At 38.3% G+C, this 17,586-nt stretch overlaps 1 protein-coding gene across 9 annotated transcripts in view; it reads left to right on the plus strand.

The window, feature by feature from the left end:
- PLCH1 (phospholipase C eta 1) overlaps positions 1-9,894 on the plus strand; it is a 203,495-nt gene extending 193,601 nt beyond the window's left edge. For 7 of the 9 annotated variants that reach the window (XM_032408395.1, XM_032408398.1, XM_032408396.1 and 4 more), the window contains 5 exons: positions 2,056-2,202; positions 2,434-2,513; positions 4,025-4,084; positions 4,520-4,874; positions 7,251-9,894. In XM_032408395.1, the coding sequence (XP_032264286.1) occupies positions 2,056-2,202; positions 2,434-2,513; positions 4,025-4,084; positions 4,520-4,874; positions 7,251-9,334 (2,726 nt within the window). In that variant the 3' untranslated portion in view covers positions 9,335-9,894. Of the gene's footprint in view, positions 1-2,055; positions 2,203-2,433; positions 2,514-4,024; positions 4,085-4,519; positions 4,875-6,921; positions 6,950-7,250 lie in introns of all 9 variants that reach the window. The other 2 variants (XM_032408401.1, XM_032408402.1) reach the window with 2 other exon arrangements.
- The last annotated feature ends 7,692 nt before the right edge of the window (positions 9,895-17,586 follow it).

Raw genomic sequence — 17,586 nt, forward strand, 5'->3', positions numbered from 1 at the left:
TTTGCTTTTGAAGCAAAACTTTTTTTCTAATGAGGAGAATTAATGATATTTTAAAGGGCTGGGTTAAAACTTAGGAAAATGCCTCCATTACATTTTTATATTGTTATTTTCATGATGTAAGTTACTTTAGAGCTCTCATTCATGATGCCTGTATGTCTTGATTATTTTTCATTTTTTTTCTGGAATGTGTAAAACTCTATAAAGGCAAGTGTAGCATGTTCGGGCAAGTTTACTTCTTAATATGTCCATGTGGTGGTTGGGCGGCATTCTTGTATTCTGGCCATGATATAAAAAAAGCTTTCTTAACCGAAGCCTCATGGTGTTTGTTCATACATTTGACAAACATTATGGCATACCTATTTTTCTCAATCTCTAGTCATTAATACTCTAAATCTAAACCACAATCTTCAAAACATTTAAGAAATTAGAGGTTCATAGTGAGACCTTAAGAGGAGTTTTTCTTTTTTTTTTTTAATTTAAATTCAATTAGCCAACATTTTGTACATCACTAGTTTCAGATTCTTTTTTTTTTTTTTAAGATTATTTAGTGAGAGAGTGAGCGCGAGCATGAGCAGGGGGAGGGGCAGAAAGAGAGGGAGAGACAATCTCAAGCCGACTCCGCACTGAGTGCGAGCCGGATGCAGGGCTCAATTCCGCCACCCCAAGATCATGACCTGAGCCAAAATCAAGAGTCAGACACTCAACCAACTGAGCCACCCAGGCGCCCTATTAAGAGGAGTTTTTCTAAGTGCTAACTTAAGGGAAGGAATTTGGGGATTCAAGAGTAGCATAAACCTATTACTTTAGGAAATAACATGCTTAAAGGAAGCAGACTTCCTATATTGCATTTTCCCACCAATGGGCATTGTTTTGTTTTTGTTTTTGTTGTTTGTTTGCTTGTTTTTTGTCTCAGAAGTAATTGAGAAGTCATTACTAAGGTAACAAAAACCCAGTCTCTTCTCTTGTTTAGAAGGGACATTTCAGTGATTTCAGTCCATAATTATTTCCTTAGCTGAGGCATTTTAAAGTAAGATTAAGTAGCTGATGCCTCCTGAATACATGTATTTAATAAAATTTATTTTCATTTTTAGAAGAGAAAAACAAACTTAGAGAGTACTTGAATTTTTATCAGTTTATATAATTATTTTATCCAGGAAAATTTTATCAAGAAATAAATGTATTTTTACCTTTCAGAATATGAGTTGAATTACATATCTTTCTATTTATTTTCAATAGCTATGAAAATATATCTTCCATGTATTAAGGTCTTGCTTCATGGGAAGGCACTAGAAAACAATAGTGCACCGTCTAATTTGGCTCTGTAACTAGCTGTGTGATCTTAGGTGCATTATTTTCTCTGCCTATCAATTTTCTCAACTACAAAATGACTTATAAATACTTGCATTTCTTACTTTAAAAAAAGCATTTGCTACTTGTGTAATTTTTTAAAAAATTATATAGTTTTGAAAGCTAATCATAATGTATTTTTTTCTTAATTAGAAAATAAACCACAAAACCCTTGCCTTGCCATCCTTAGAGGATTGCTATAAGAATTAATAAGATGCTATATGTACAGTAGCAGCATTGAAACCTACATAGCACCTTATAAAATGTTCATGGCAGTAGAATCTTTTGTGGGTGAGAAGCAGGATTCTTTATTTTTCTGGCAAGGTGGGAACTCTCTTTCTCTCTTTCTTACTTTTTTTTTTTTTTTTGCTAAAACATTATTCTTAGATCACTATTAAAGATATTTTTTGAGCTTATTGAAGCATTCTGAAATTGCCTAAAGGAACTTCCCCTACAATGCAATTTGGGCATCAAAGATTATTAGAATTGATGTAATCATTTACAGGCAATCTTCCTACCAATTATTTTCTAGCAATGGGGCGAATTCCAAGACTTTATTTCAGTAAGGCATCCTGGAGTGGCTTGGTCATCTTCACGAGTTTAATAACCATTGCAAACAATTTTCAGTCTGCTTTGCAGATGTTGCTGCCAATTCATTTTTAGCCAAGCCCTTTGCTTTTCTGATTTTTCTCTTCCTATTTCTCTGAGGATTTAACCCTGTGTGGGAAGAAACCCTGACATTTACAGTACACATGCCAGACATAGCTTTGGTTCGGTTCCTGGTGTGGGATCATGATCCAATTGGACGAGACTTTGTTGGACAAAGAACCGTGACCTTCAGCAGCTTAGTGCCCGGTAGGTAGGGGCTGGCCTTTCCTCTCTAGGCTGACCATTCAGTTTTCTATGGAAGGTTTAATATATGATATGTGATATATATGATATATAAAATATGTGTTATATGCGTGTTAACATGTTTTGTGAAATGTAAAGAATTATAGTAAAGTCAAATACTTCATTTAGTTGCACCCATGGGAAAGCCAAATGTAAGTCCAAGTTAAAGGAAACTATTTTCTCTGATTTTCTCAGGCTACCGGCATGTCTATTTGGAAGGACTGACAGAAGCATCTATATTTGTCCACATAACAATCAATGAAATCTATGGAAAGGTGAGAAAGATTGTAGGGCTTAAAGCCACATGCGACAATAATATGGTCCTTATCACAGTTATTTTTTTGACTAATCGCTTAAAAGGCACATACATCTTGACAAAGTTGTTCTTTAGCAGAAAACTAGGGAGAAGCCCAGCGAGCCCCATGTGCTAAGCCTGTCAGGTCCTGTCCTGATCCATATGTGCTCCTTCCCTTGTTTTGGGGTGTGGAAAACGCTAATCTCTCAGATGGTCCTTTGTTTCACTACAAGAGTAAATATATACTTAAACATTGAATTTTATTTTAAGAAGACCTAGCCGGCTGCAGCAGGAAATGGGGCGTCTCAGATGTCTGACGGATTACCAGTACTAACCGGACTGTGATTCTAGCCAGTGATTCATTCATTTGGTGCCATTGTATTTAGCTGAAAACCTAGAACTCCATAAATGCATCTAAAGCCACCCACAGGACTTTTAAGGACGTTATAAGGATTTTCTTTTAAGAAATAGACTACAAAAATGTATTCTAGTTTTCTCCTGATGCGACTCTCTTCATTACACAACTCATTTGAGGTTTACAAATCAATAGGCTGTCCTTTAGTCATGCCACGTAATTGGGGACTTGGCCCCTGGAATGAATTTCCGGGACCAGGTGTGATTTGGAGGGACTGTAAGAGTCTTGGCTAGCACCTAGGAATGTCCAGTGCTCTATACTAGAAAAGTCTGCATTGCTTGGAGTTTCTCCTGTAGAGTTATAGACATTCTCTGTGCCTTAGCTTCCTCATCTGTAAAGGTAGGGTAAAAATATTACCCATCTCATAAAAAACTACATTATCCTTAGAAAGCCGCCTGCCTGGCATATAGGAAATGCTCAAAAATGTTGGCTAATATTAATATTATTGTCACTACAAGCCAATTTCTAGGGAGTGGACCAGTGCATGCTGAATTAGGGGGTATAATGTTTCTCCTTAGAGCAGTCGGTATGGGAGGGGCACTAAGGATTCTAATTTCTAAGAGTAATGAAGTTTTATTCTATGACTTTGAGTGTTTAGTCCTCGGTTTCTGCCTGTGCTGCTTGTTGTGATGCTTTCTCTGGCATAAATGCACACAAATGTCAATGACTGAAAATGATTCTTGAACTTCTGGGATCCCAGGTTAACTAAGTAGTATCTCTAGCATTTATCCTGCTTGAAGGAAACAATAACATTCAGAATTTATTTAAAACTTGAGCCAGAAAGGAATTAAAATACGAAAATGAAAGTGTTCCATAGGATTTCCGTTCTCCTAAATAGATGTCTACGTCTAAGTCACATTATATATTACTTTCAAGGTGTATTTGGGTTGGGATGCATAAACCACAATGTGGCAGTGATGAGTTGAGTAACGAATGAACCTGTGACTAGAAATCACCAAAGGTGGAAGAAAGGGTTTATAGAAGCATATGCATTCTTGTCTTTTGTTGTTACTTGTGCCACTTTCTTGAATGAGCCCAAATTGTGTTCTGTTGTGTTTTGTTTTCTTCCCTTGCAGTGGAGCCCTTTAATACTCAACCCCAGTTATACTATATTGCACTTTCTAGGAGCTACAAAGGTAGTTTCTCAGCATGGTGCCTTGTTCTTGCTGACATATTTCTTTTTAAATGGTTATGGCGGCATGCTCTCTCATATCACTCCATTTCTTGCTTCCCACTTTGAAACGTGCATCTGTTGCTTTAAGGTGGCTGAAGTTCATAGCAGTCTGTTAAGTGTGGAAACTTTTCCTATCACCTTGTCATCTCCGGGTAGGAAGCTTCTGGGTAGCTTGGTTGCAAAAAGGGAAGGCTGCCTCCTCACAAAATAAGGTCAATAAGGCGTGCATGATGTTGTGCAGACATGCTGTGAGCTGCCGTTTTCTTGGTTTGAATATCGTTCAATGGCTGTACAATTTTGTTTTGCGTCCATTTCTCATGGAGCTGTCATTTAAAAGGCAAGTCGTTGACACAATGGGATTTGCTTAACTCCGCGCTTCCTCCTTTTGTGTCTTCAGAACAGACAGCTCCAAGGTCTGAAGGGATTGTTCAATAAGAATCCCAGGCACGGTTCATCAGAAAACAATTCCCATTATGTTCGGAAACGATCAATTGGAGATCGGATTCTGAGACGCACAGCCAGTGCTCCGGCCAAAGGCAGAAAAAAGAGCAAAATGGGCTTCCAGGAAATGGTAGAGATAAAGGATTCTGTGTCTGAGGCTTCAAGAGATCAAGATGGTGTCCTGAGGAGGACCACACGGAGTTTGCAAGAGCGCCCTGTCTCTTTGCCTGTTGACAAAAGTCTTCTGGGGGCTTTGTCACTGCCTATATCTGCAACAGCAAAAGACACTGAAGGAAAAGAACACTCCCTGGGTAAGATGCTTTAAGTTTCCCTAAGAATAACTCCTTCGAAGCCATATTTTGGTCCCCGATTACCATTATGACCTGGTTGACATTTTATAGTCAAAGTAAAAATATACTAAAAAATAAATAATTTTCATGTTAGCTTTAGACCAGATTTTAAACTTCAAGGAGAGGGGGAAGAACTATTTCCTAGTCACCTAAAGCCTTAAAATAACATCGACATTTGAAATTGATAGTGAGGGATAAGGGGAACAATCAGGTGTGAAGGTGTGGAGCCCGGGGGTCTGTGAGGTGCCTTCGAGGGAGGTGAAACAGGCAAAACAGGAGCAGAGATCTTGGTTTTCCAAGTGGGTGCAATATTTACTGATTGTTCTGAGGTTAAATAGAATTATATTGGTTTTTTTTTTTTTTTTTTTAATTGAATAGAGTTGTATTTCTTTCCCCGACATATAACACATTTCCATGATTAGAAATGTTTATGGAGAAAGAAGTCAAGTCAGATGTTAAAAGCAAGCCATCTTCTTCACTTGAGAAATCTTTGCTTCCTCAAGAGGTAGCTCAGGCGATGTTTTCCTATGGCCCCATTTCCCCGATCCCTGGATGTTGGCAGGGAAGGAAGCATGTCCTCGGCGCCTGTCCAGTTGCAGTCTCCTCAGCATACAGATCAAGCCTTACTTGTCTTTTCCCCTAATCTGAGCATAATGCTTCACTCATACCAAGAACTTGATAAAGAATAATGCCTGCTTTGCAAGGTACCAGAGAGCTCCTGAGTTGTGTTAGTGACTCTTTCCCCTGCCTTTGGTAATGGAAGTACCAAAACTCTGTCCATTTGATGTCTTCACAACAAGTGTTTTAATTAAATCAGGATCATCTCAGACAAATATAATGTGATACCTGCTTACTTTAGGAAAATTCTCCTTTTATCATACAGTCTAAATTTCAATGTTCTATTTTCTCACAAACTCCATTTTGCTTATATTGATTTTTATTATAAGATATTCTAGGGAAACAAATGAATTTTTGAATGGCTTATTTGAAGAGAAAAAGGAAGTTTAAAAGTTTGAACACTTGCTAAGAGCAGTGTCAGAGAAGAGATGAAATATGTGCTTTTAAGTTTATTTCAAAATCCCATTTTGGGAGAAAATAAAGCTCTACTCAATAGAAAGAAATACTGGTTAATCCAGAAAGCACTATTGAGTTGATGCATATTTCCTCCCTTTAACAACTTTATAAGTTTGTCATTCTCATTTATATTATATGAGACTTGTGGTAAATATATAATAAACAAAGCCATGCAATGATTCAAGTTATAGCATAGGAAAAAAAATAAGTGGAGAAAATACAGAATACAAAATTCCATATATAATTCTGTCCCTCTAAAAGAGCTTAAAGTAGCTATCTCTGAGTGGTAACATCATAAGATATTTAATATTTTTCTTTATAATTTTTGGATTTATCAAACTTTTTATGATGAATTTTTCTTTAGTTAGGAAGATATTTAATAAGTTAAATAAATTCTTCTTTCTTATATATCCTGACTGAAAACATTTAAAAAAAACAATTAAAATAATTAGAGCAAAAATAATTGAACATTTGTATTGTCTTAGCATTATCCTAAGCATAATGGGGTACCCCAAATTCCTGTGAATTGTGTGTTTTTATAGATTTCCATGCTGTGCCTGGTAACTTACTGCCTTTTTTAGGGGAGAATGCAATATGAAATTCGTGTATTAAAAACAAAAATATGATTAAGAAAAAAAATTAGAATTAGATATTAACAACGGCATAGAATTGGTGACCGCATCTTTATTTTTACATCTCAAAGTCAATAGATACTGGTATTTTAATACATTTGTTGCACCTTCCAATCTGCTTTAGAAACTGATTAAATTAGTTCTTTTGCCAAAGTGTTTTTTTTTTTTTTAATAATATGGTTTGCGATTTTTACTAATCCATGTGTAACTTTGAAAGCTTGTAGTATCTTGCTTACAGGTACCACAATACTTTGTTTAACAGAACTGTCTTGTTCTATTTTTATTGCCATGCTTCTGTGTAGTACAAATCTGAATAGGAAACAACTTAAGGTAATCCTCACTGTAAAAGTATGGTAACTCATTGACATTTTTTTTTTGACAATGAATATTACATCCTTAGCTGATGTAATAGATACTCAAAGGGAAGCTTCAGTGAAATTCCTATAAATATATTTTACCATTTATTCATCACACAGACACTTTGTTGCAAACCTCTGCAATCCATAACTATATCCTGTCACGATGTAACAGACTTACATTCTCCATTTGTCTGTCTGAAGACAAACATGAGTGTTTGTAGGGCCTACAAAAAGTGATACATGTTACCTAAAATGTTGTTTGTTTCATTCAGCAGAAGATAAGGATGGAAGAAGAAAAGGGAAGGCAAGTATAAAAGACCAGCATTTTCCAAATTTCAACAAAAAGTTATCCTCTTCCTCTAGCGCCCTCCTCCACAAAGAGATTGGCCAAGGGAACTCTACCATTTCTGTTGCCAACACACCAATCCCAGGAGAACAGTTGGGAGTGCCAGGTCTTAAGGGTGGGAGAACCAAATCAAATGTATCAAGTGATGGCCAGGAACAGGAGTGTCCCGGCAAATCCCTCTCCCCAAGGCAGCATTTGGCTCCTGATCCTACAGTTACCCTAACGCAGGGTCCATGCGGTGTGAAAACCAAGGCAAATGGGAATGCTGGGGGCTTTGTGGAAGAAAAAAGCACACTGTCAGGAAGCATTTTTTCTCAGAGCAATCTGGAGATTAAGAACTTGGAAGGGAATTGGGTTAAGGGCCGAGCTGCAACATCCTTTTCTTTGTCAGATGTCTCTACGCTCTGTTCTGACATACCTGCCTCACATTCTACTGCCATTCTGCAGGAGAGTGACATTTCCCATCTTATTGACAATGTCACGTTAACCAATGAGAATGAGCCGGGCAGTTCCATCTCAGCACTGATTGGCCAGTTTGAGGAGCCCCGTGATCAGGCCAACCTCACAGTTGTTTCTCAGCTCCATAGCACCAGTGTCACGTCAAGTCATCCCCCCTTGCCCACCTTGGACCGAAAGATTCCCTTCAAGCATGACTTTTCCACGGGAAAACCCAAGTCATCCTTCCTGTGCTCATCTCCTGCCCTGATTGCATTCTCAAGTCCTGAGACCTCCAAACACTCAACACATGCAGTCTGTGAAACTACCTGCACTCCTGTCCCTAGAGCCAAACCAGATGACAGCCTTCCTGGTAAGGCCAAGACAGGGGTTGTGGAAAACAACCTGCCTGGGTCCTCTAATACTTCTCACTGCTGGTTACCAAAAAGTCCCACCAATGGCAAAGAATGGGAAATGCTGAAGAACCACAGCCCTATCACTTCCACCGACTTGGCACTGGAGGATGTAATGGCTGAAACCACTGTCTGTTTAAATTCTGCCGAGAGCAGTCTCGTGGAAGTGGATGGAGACTCAGAAAATCTGTCCCTAACAACCTATGAATATAGAAGAGAGGATGCAAGTCACCCTGCTTCTCCTTTAAAACCACAGTATGGTCAGGATGTGGCGGAACATTTTCAAAGAGGTTTGAGAAATGGCTACTGTAAAGAGACTCTCCACCCTTCTGTCTCTGAAATATTCAACAATATTCAAGATGTCAAAAATCAAAGTATTTCTTGTCTAGCCTACCAGGGCGCTGGTTTTATGCACAACAACTGCTCAAATTCAGAGGCAAAAATGAACCAGACCTGTGTGCCCCTGTCTAGTGATGAAGGCATGCATGCCCCTGCGCCCAAGCAGCCCACGCATCCACCTCTGCCTGCTCTGAAGCTGCCCAGCCCTTGCAAATCCAAAAGTCTGGGGGACTTAACATCAGAAGACATCGCCTGCAACTTTGAAAGCAAGTACCAGTGTATTAGTAAGAGTTTTGTTACAACTGGCATTAGGGACAAGAAGGGCGTGACTGGGAAGACAAAGTCCTTAGAGCCCATAGACGCCCTGACCGAGCAGCTGCGGAAGCTTGTGTCTTTTGACCAGGAAGAGGGCTGTCAGGTGCTCTGTTCAAAGCAGGATGCCAGTCAATTCCCCAGGGCACTGGTCAGAAAGTTGTCATCCAGAAGCCAGAGCCGAGTGCGCAACATTGCCAGCCGTGCCAAGGAAAAGCAGGAAGCCAACAAGCAGAAGGGCGTCAACCCCAGCCACGTGGGCGGAGTGGTTCTGCGAAACAAACCGTCGGCGCCCCTGCCTGCGGGCACCCGGCACTCCACGGGCTCGTACATCGCCGGCTACCTGCGGAGCAGCAAGGGGGGCGGCGTGGAAGGCCGCGGCATCCCGGAGGGGGCGTGCGCCGCCTTGCGCCCCGGCTACGGCGACCCGTTTTGTTCCGATAATTCCATTTTGCAGACCGAGCCCAACAGTGAGGATAAGCCAGAAATTTATTTTCTTTTGAGACTGTGAATTACATAAAGCTGCATTTTCAATGTTTACAAGGTATTCTGTAGAATTGTCAGAGTTTTCAGTAAACATGGTCTTGGCTTTGAAATGATTTTAAAATGTATTTTTAAACTTGTATTTTTGGTCTCCCTTTGACTCCATGTGTTCTTCCTGTTTCTGCGTTTGTATATATAGATCGGGGTGACATTTCCCTGGTGCGTATGATCTTTCTCCCCTGAAGTGTAAACGCTCTCAGTATGAAATATGTGCATGCCTTGGTTGTGAAACTTCTCCGCAGCTTGGGTTACGATGTCCCGTCTGTTTCTCCACCACACTCTCTACTCTCAGTCCTTAGATCACAGTCACAAATGTACTCAGTTTTACTAATTGTTGAGGTCATTAAGAAACTTTGCAAAGGACAAAGGTATAAATTCTTTATTTTAAAGCCATTATCATCATTCCTAGTTTTCCGTCTTCCTTGAGAAGCCCAGATGCATTTTTATAACTCAGTTAAAAGAAGATTAAAATAGTTACCCTACCTTTTAAGATTTCTCTACCCCGTGCAGAATGAGTTCAAAGGAGATTGGTAGCTGCCCCCCCCCCCCCCCCCCCCCCCCGCCAACACACACCCTCTCATTTTTGAGTAGGCTGTGAGGGTATGAGGATAAAGCAAACTTCTGTATATAAAGACAAAATTGTTTGTTTTACATAAATTTTGTTACATATTTTTGCTAATGGCTTTGTATGTAACAAGAACACAGTCGCCAAGCTATTTGTTGTACTTTTGAATTTTCTGATTAAATTATAGACTGCAAATCATGGCTTTCCGAATGAGGGACTTCTGTCACACACTAACAGTAAGAGTAGCACAGATTGGAAATACCCCCAAAGCTGTCAAGCAAAAAGAAGAAAAAAAAATATTTTCTCATAATAAAATCCAAGTAAATAGGTAATTAGAAGAAACCCTTTCCCTTCATGGAGCCGAGTAACTATATTTTAGTACCAACATACATTATTTTCACTGTGAATCCATTTTTTTATTGCATGTTCAGATGTCCCTCTTTGCTTTTTTGTAATATTAACTGCAATGATGTTCTTCTTGGAATTCATGGAAATATAATTAAAGCAGATTTTTAAGCACTTGGTGAATATTTTTTCCAACTGAAGTTCATATGATGACTGCTGAGTAAGGGACCCAGAGCACTCAGAACTATTTTCCTTTTCATCTCTTCGCAGAAGAAGAGAGAGTTTCTACAGGGGATAGTTTTAAGCAGCAATTTATGTCTCTGAGTGTTTTCATTAGGCTTTAAAGACCATATTTGTAAGGTGAGTTGAAAAGAAATCAAATGTAATGAGTTTCTTTGCATTTTGTGATGATATTGCTGGTTTAAAAATAATTCTTCCCAAATCCTGCCCTGGGGATGGGGGCAGCCAAGATGCTGTGTTTGGCAAATCAGACCACTTGAAGGCTTGTCATATGGGGGAAGAGTGGGGAGGAAAGCAATCAGACCCTGATTACCCTCAGTCCCCAACTCTGAACTTTGCCCCAATGCTGAGGATCTTCCTCTCCTTGGACAAACCCTGGGATGCTCGTTGGGGCAGGAGTGTAATGGTGAAAGGGAGAGGGACCCAATTTCATTCCCTTTCTGAACCTGAGAGACTTTTGGCTTCTTGGGGGTTCAGAACCCACAAAGTTCTATCCTTAGGTCTTGGCTTGTTTTTAAAGAGATTGACATGATGTAAAGTTGTTGAAATTCATTTGCAAAAGGATAGAATTTAGCTGCCTTGTTTGGTGGGATCAGTATTCTTTAAGAAAAAATCCAAGAGTTTACATTTGGATGTCAACCCTATTTCAGAGTGATTTAGTAGTGACATAAATCATTGGTGGCCAAGTGTAATACAAGTATTCTTCTACTGATAGGACTTAGGAAAAGAGGAGAGAGTGACTTCGTGATTACTGTTTGGAGATTGCTAATAAAGAAGAGGAAGCAGTGATGCTTAAATTTTAGCACAAGCTTTCAGTGTTCGGATTGGACTCCTGATCAGGGTTTCACTTGTTTGGAGGACGGATCAGGGACTCGTCAGTCCCAAGGAAATCACACAGCAAGTGAGAGCTCAAGCATATATTAACAGGGTTTCTAATTTTTCTTTTGAGAGCTAGCAGGGAGCCTGAATCTCTGCAAAGTCTGACTAGAGCAAGCCCTGTGAAGTGTCAAAGTTTCCCACTTGACTCCTTTCTTGGAGGCTAGATAGATAGACTATTCCAAGGCTGAGCAGCAACAGGTGGCTGGGAGAGTTGCTTGCAACAGTAGCAATATCCACAGAGGGTGGAAGTAAAGCTTCTTAATATTTACATTAAACCACCTTAAAACCCTTTAGTGGATCCCCGTAATGTATGAAATAAGGTTCCATAGCCTTGCATATAAGGTCTTCTTTGATTTGGTGCCTTGTCTGTTTTGGTCTCCTCTGCCTTAGAATGCCCTTTCCTCCTTTGGTCACTACATTTTCCAAGATGTATCCTGGAGGATCCTTTATTCTAGAGAGCCTTTTCTGATTGTCATCTCCTTTTCCCTAGTTATACCCAACCCATTAGGAATTACCCAAATTTGCCAGGGGGAGGGGGCCTTCGATTCCACCCAATGTATCAATCTGTTCACATGTCTGTCTCTTCTACTAGACTTAGACTTCTCTGAGGACAGGGGTTGTACCTTGTGCCTTTTTCCTAGCTCCAGACCTGTACCGATTTGCATTGGGTAAGTATTTGATAAATTGGTGAATAAGAGAACTTGAGGAAAATGAGAGAAACCATGTATCTAACATCCGTTGTGTGCATGGGAGGAGGAAGAGGTACAGAATCTTGTTCCAAGTCATTTGAATGGGGATGGCTGAGTTTATCTTTGTTTTCCTTTAATTTTCTTATCTCCTTGTTTCCATCCAGCCCTTCCTTCTTTTTCTCTCCCTTTTATTGTAGTATCTATTTGGTCATTTACCATGAGTAATGAATCTCAGTGAACATGTGATTTGCTCAAGGTCATGCCTTGGCTAGGAAATAGCCAAGCAAGGTTAATCCAACTCCTACATTGGTCCGCTTTCTCCTACCCAGCATTGCTTTTCCTGAAGCCTTTAATAAACATTTAGTGACACCTACTCTGGGCTAGGCCTTCATCTGGGTGCTAGCATTCCAGCAATAGGGATTTGTCCCTAGGGAGCCACAAGCTGATAGAGATGCTGAGACGTAATATATTGGTTTTGTTCCAAATGTCCAAACACTTAGAAACTTACTACATATGGTAGTTGAAAATATAAGGAAAGAATTATAAGGTCATGTTGCTGTACATATGATATCCATGAATACCCCACTTAAAAAAATTAATAAGTTTTATTTTTTAAGCAGTTTTAAATTCACAGCAAAATTGAGCAGGAGGTACAGAGATTTCCCATATACCCTTCCCTCATACACACAACTTCCTCCACTATTTACATCACCCACTACAGTGGGTACATTTATTATACTTTATAACCCACATTGACACATCATTATCCCTCAGAGTTCATAGTTTGCATTAGAGTTCACTCTTGGTATTGCACATTCTGTGGGTTTTGATGAATGTATACCAAGTATCCACCATTGTAGTATCATACAGAATAGTTTCAATGCCCTAAAAATCCTTTGTGTTCCGCCTATTCATTCCTACCCCCACAAACCCTGGAAACCATTGTCTCTTCACTGTCTCCATTAGTTTTACCTTTTTTATAATGTCATATACTTGGACTCACATAGCATGTTCATACTGGCTTCTTTCACTTAGTAATATGCATTTAAATTTCTTTCATGTCTTTTCGGGGTGTGATAGCTCTTTTTGTGCTGAATGATATTCCATTGTCTGGATGCACCATAGTTTATTGATTTACCTACTAAAGGACATCTTGGTTGTTTCCAAGTTTCAGCAATCATGAATAAATTTGCTATAAATAACCATGTGCAGGGTTTTTTTTTTTTTTTTTTTTTAAGATTTATTTATTTTAGAGAGAGAGAAAGAGTGGGCACATGAGCAGGGGTGGGGGGTGGAGGGAAAGGGAGAGTAGCAGACTCTCCACTGAGTGCAGCGCCCGACAAGGGGCTGGATCTCACCACCCTGAGATCATGACCTGAGCTGAAACCAAGAGTTGGATGCTTAACCAACTGAGCCACCCAGGCGCCCCTGTGTGCAGGTTTTTGTACAGACATAAGTTTTCAGTTCATTTTGGTAAATACCAAGGAGCATGATTACTAGATCCTATGGTATAAGAGTATGTTTAGTTTTGTAAGAAACTTCCAAATTGTCTTCCAAAGTGGCTGTACTATTTTACATTCCCGCTAGCAATGAAGAAGGGTTCTTATTCCTCCACATCCTTGCAACTATTATTATTTTCCTTCAGTATTGAGTTGGTTGTTCTGGGTCTTCGGATTTTCATATAAGCTTTAGAATCAGTCTGTCAATGTCCACCAAATAACTTTCTGGGATTTTGATTGGGATTATGTTGAATCTATAGATCAAGTTGGGAAGAACTGACATGTTGGCAGTATTGAATCTTTCCATGAACATGCAATATCTCTCCATTTATTTCAGCCTCTTTAGATACCTTTGATCAGAGTTCTATAGTTTTTCTCATATAGATCTTCTACATATTTTGTTAGGTTTATACCTAAGTTTTTCATTTTTGGGGGGGTGCTAATATAAATGGTAGTATATTTTTAATGCCAAATTCCATATGTTCATTCCTGGTAGAAGGAAAGCAGTTAACTTCTGTATATTAACCTTGTATCCTGCAACCTGGCTGTAATCCCTTATTAGTTCCTAGAGGCTTCTCCCCTACCCCAATTCTTTCAGATTTTCTAACATAGACAATCATGTCATAAAACAAAGAGCTTTATTTCTTCCTTTCCTATCTGAACACTTTTTATATTGTTTCCCTTTCTTGTCTTATTTCAATAGCTGGGACTTCCAATACAATATTGAAAAGCAGTGGTAAGAGTGGACACCCTTTCCTTATTCCTCGTCTTAGCAGGAGAGTTTTGATTTTTTTCACCATTGTGATGTTAGCTGTTGGTTTTTTGTAAGTGTTCTTTATCAAGTTGAAGATGTTCCCCAATATAGGGAACTATATATATATATATACTCCTAGTTTTCTGAGAGTTTTTTTTTTTATCATGAATTGGTGCTGGATTTGGTCAAATGCTCTTCCTGCATCTGTTAATATGACCATGTGATGTTCTTTAGCTTGTTGATAAGATGGATTACATTAATTGATTTTTGAATGTTGAACCAGCTTTGCATACCTGGCATACATCCTACTTGATTATAGTGTATAATTCTTCCCATACATTGTTGGATTCTATTTGCTAATATTTTGTCAAGGATTTTTACATCAATGTTCATGACAGATATTAAGTGAGATATTAGTCTATTGTTTTTTGAACGTCTTGTCTGGTTTTGGTATTGGGGTAATAGTGGCCTCATAGAATGAGTTAGGAAGTATTCCCTCTGCTTCTATCTTCTGGAAGAGATTGTAGAGAATTGGTAAAATTTCCTTCTTAAATGTTAGAATTCACTGGTGAACCCGTCTGGGCCTGGTGCTTTCTGTTTTGGAAGGTTATTAATTATTGGTTCAATTTCTTTTTTTTTTTTTTTTTAAGATTTTTATTGATTTATTTGAGAGAGAGAGAGAGAGAGAGAGAATGTGAGGGGAGAGGGGCAGAGGGAGAAGGAGAAGCAGAATCCCTGCTGAGCAGAGAGTCTGACATAGGGCTCGAGCCCAGGATCCCAGAACCCCAGGATCATGACTTGAGCCAAAGGAAACCGCTTAACTGTCTGAGCCACACAGGTGCCCCTATTGGTTCAATTTCTTTAATGAATATAGATTTCTTCTTTGATTTCTAGGTTACTTAGAAGTGCGGTGTTTAATTTCCAAGGACTGGGGATTTTCCAACTGCTGATTTCTAGTTTAATTCCATTGTGGTTTTTAGAGCAGATATTATATGATATTTATTCTTTAAAATTTATTAAGATGTATTTTATGGTTCAGAATGGTGTCTGTCTTGATGAATTTTCATGTGAGCCTTGAGCAGAAAGTGTAATCTCTTGTTTTTGGATGAGGTAATCAGTAAACGTCACTTATATCCAGTTGATTCATGGTGTTGTTGAACTCGAAGATGTCTTTATTGATTTTCTGCCTATTGGATCTGTCCATTACTGATAGGGAAGTATTAAAGTCTCTAACTATAATAGTGCATTCATCTCTTTCATTTTTTTCCTCATGTATTTTGATGCTCTGTTGTTAGGTGAAAACACACTAAGGATTATTACATCTTCTTGGGGTACTGTCTCCTTTATTATTATGTAATGTCCATTTTTATCCCTGATAACTTTTCTTGCTTTGAATCTGCTCTATCTGAAAGTAATATAGCTATTCTTGCTTTTTAAAAAATTAGTGTTAGCATGGTATATCTTTCTATTTTCCTTTACTTAGATCTATATGTGTTTTTATATTTATAGTGGATTTTCTTATAGACAACATATAGGTGGGTCTTTTTTTGGATCCACTATGACAATATCTTTTAATTGGTTCACTTAGATCATTGACATTTAAAGTAATTATTGATATAGTTGCATTAATATCTACCATGTTTGTTACTGTTTTCTATTTGTTGCCCTTCTATTTTGTTCCTATTTTTGTCTTCCACACTTTTTTTTTTGCCTTTTGTGGTTTTAGTTTTAGCATTTTATATGATTCCATTTTCTCTTTTTTACTTCTTTTAGTAGCTTCCCTAGAGTTAGCAATATACATTTACACCTAATTCACTTTCAGGTAACACTATATTTCACAGGTAGTGTGAGTACTTTATAATAGCAAAATAATTCTAATTCCTCCCTGTCCCTGGTATCATTGTTGTCATTCATTCCACTTATAGATAAGCATACATAAGCACATATACATACATATATATATATTTATATATACACACACATATACACGTAAGCATACATAATTGAAAACATTGTTGCTATTATTATTTTGAACAAACTTAATTGTTTCATGAACTAAGAATAAGAAAAGTAAGTTTTTACTTTCTCTTCACTTATTCTCTGATACTCTCCTTTTCTTTATGTAGATTTGAGTTTCTGACCTATATAATTTTTGTTTGTCTGAGAAAGTCTTTATTTCTTCACTTTTGAAGGATAATTTATAGGGCACAGAATTCTAGTTTGATAGGTTTTCTCACTTAACACTTTAAATATTTCATTCTACTCTCTTTTTGCTTGTATGGTTTCTGGGGAGACATTGGATGTAGTTCTTATATTTATTCCTTTATAAGTAAGGTGTTTTTCCCCCTCTGGCTTATTTCAAGATTTTTCCTTTATATTTGATTTTCTGCAGTTTGAAAGCCAAGGTATAGGTGTTTGTTTGTTTGACATTTATCCTGCTTGGTGTCCTCTGTGCTTCCTGAATCTGTGGTGTCTGACATGTAATGTGGGGAAATTCTGTCATCATTGTTTCAAATGTTTCTTTTGTTCTTTTCTCTCTTTCTTTTCCTTCTAATATTTTCATTATGTGTATATTACACGTTTTTTTTTTTTTTAAAGATTTTATTTATTTTTTGACAGAGAGAGAGACAGCGAGAGAGGGAACACAAGCAGGGGGAGTGGGAGAGGGAGAAGCAGACTTCCTGTGGGGCAGGGAGCCCGATGCAGGGCTCGATCCCAGGACCCCGGGATCATGACCTGAGCCGAAGGCAGACGCTTAACGACTGAGCCACCCAGGTGCCCCTATATTACACCTTTTATAGTTGTCCTACAGTTTTTGGATATTCTGTGCTCTTTTTTGTTTTTGGTTTTCAATCTTTGTTCTCTTTTCAGTTTTTGAAGTTTCTGTTGTCACATTTTCAAGCTCCAAAGATGGGCTTCAGTGAGCCCATCAAAGGTGTTTCTTGATCTCCAGGATTTCTCTTTGATTCTTTCTTAGAATTTCCATCTCTCTCCTTATATGTTCTTACTCTGTTTTTGAATGTTGCCTACTTTTCCCATTAAAGCTGTTAGCATATTAATTACATTTTTTTTTTTTTTCAAATTCGTCTTCCAATAATTCCAACATTCCTGTCATATCTGTCTCTGGTTCTGATGCTTGTTTATGTCTCTTCAGACAGTATTTTTTTTGCCTTTTAGTATACCTTGTAATTTTTGGTTGAAAGGTGAACATGATGTACTGGGTAGCAATAGGTCTTTAGTCATATGATG

This window comes from Phoca vitulina, unplaced genomic scaffold (assembly GCF_004348235.1).
Source record: "Phoca vitulina isolate PV1807 unplaced genomic scaffold, GSC_HSeal_1.0 scaffold10, whole genome shotgun sequence".
NCBI classification, from domain to species: domain Eukaryota; kingdom Metazoa; phylum Chordata; class Mammalia; order Carnivora; family Phocidae; genus Phoca; species Phoca vitulina.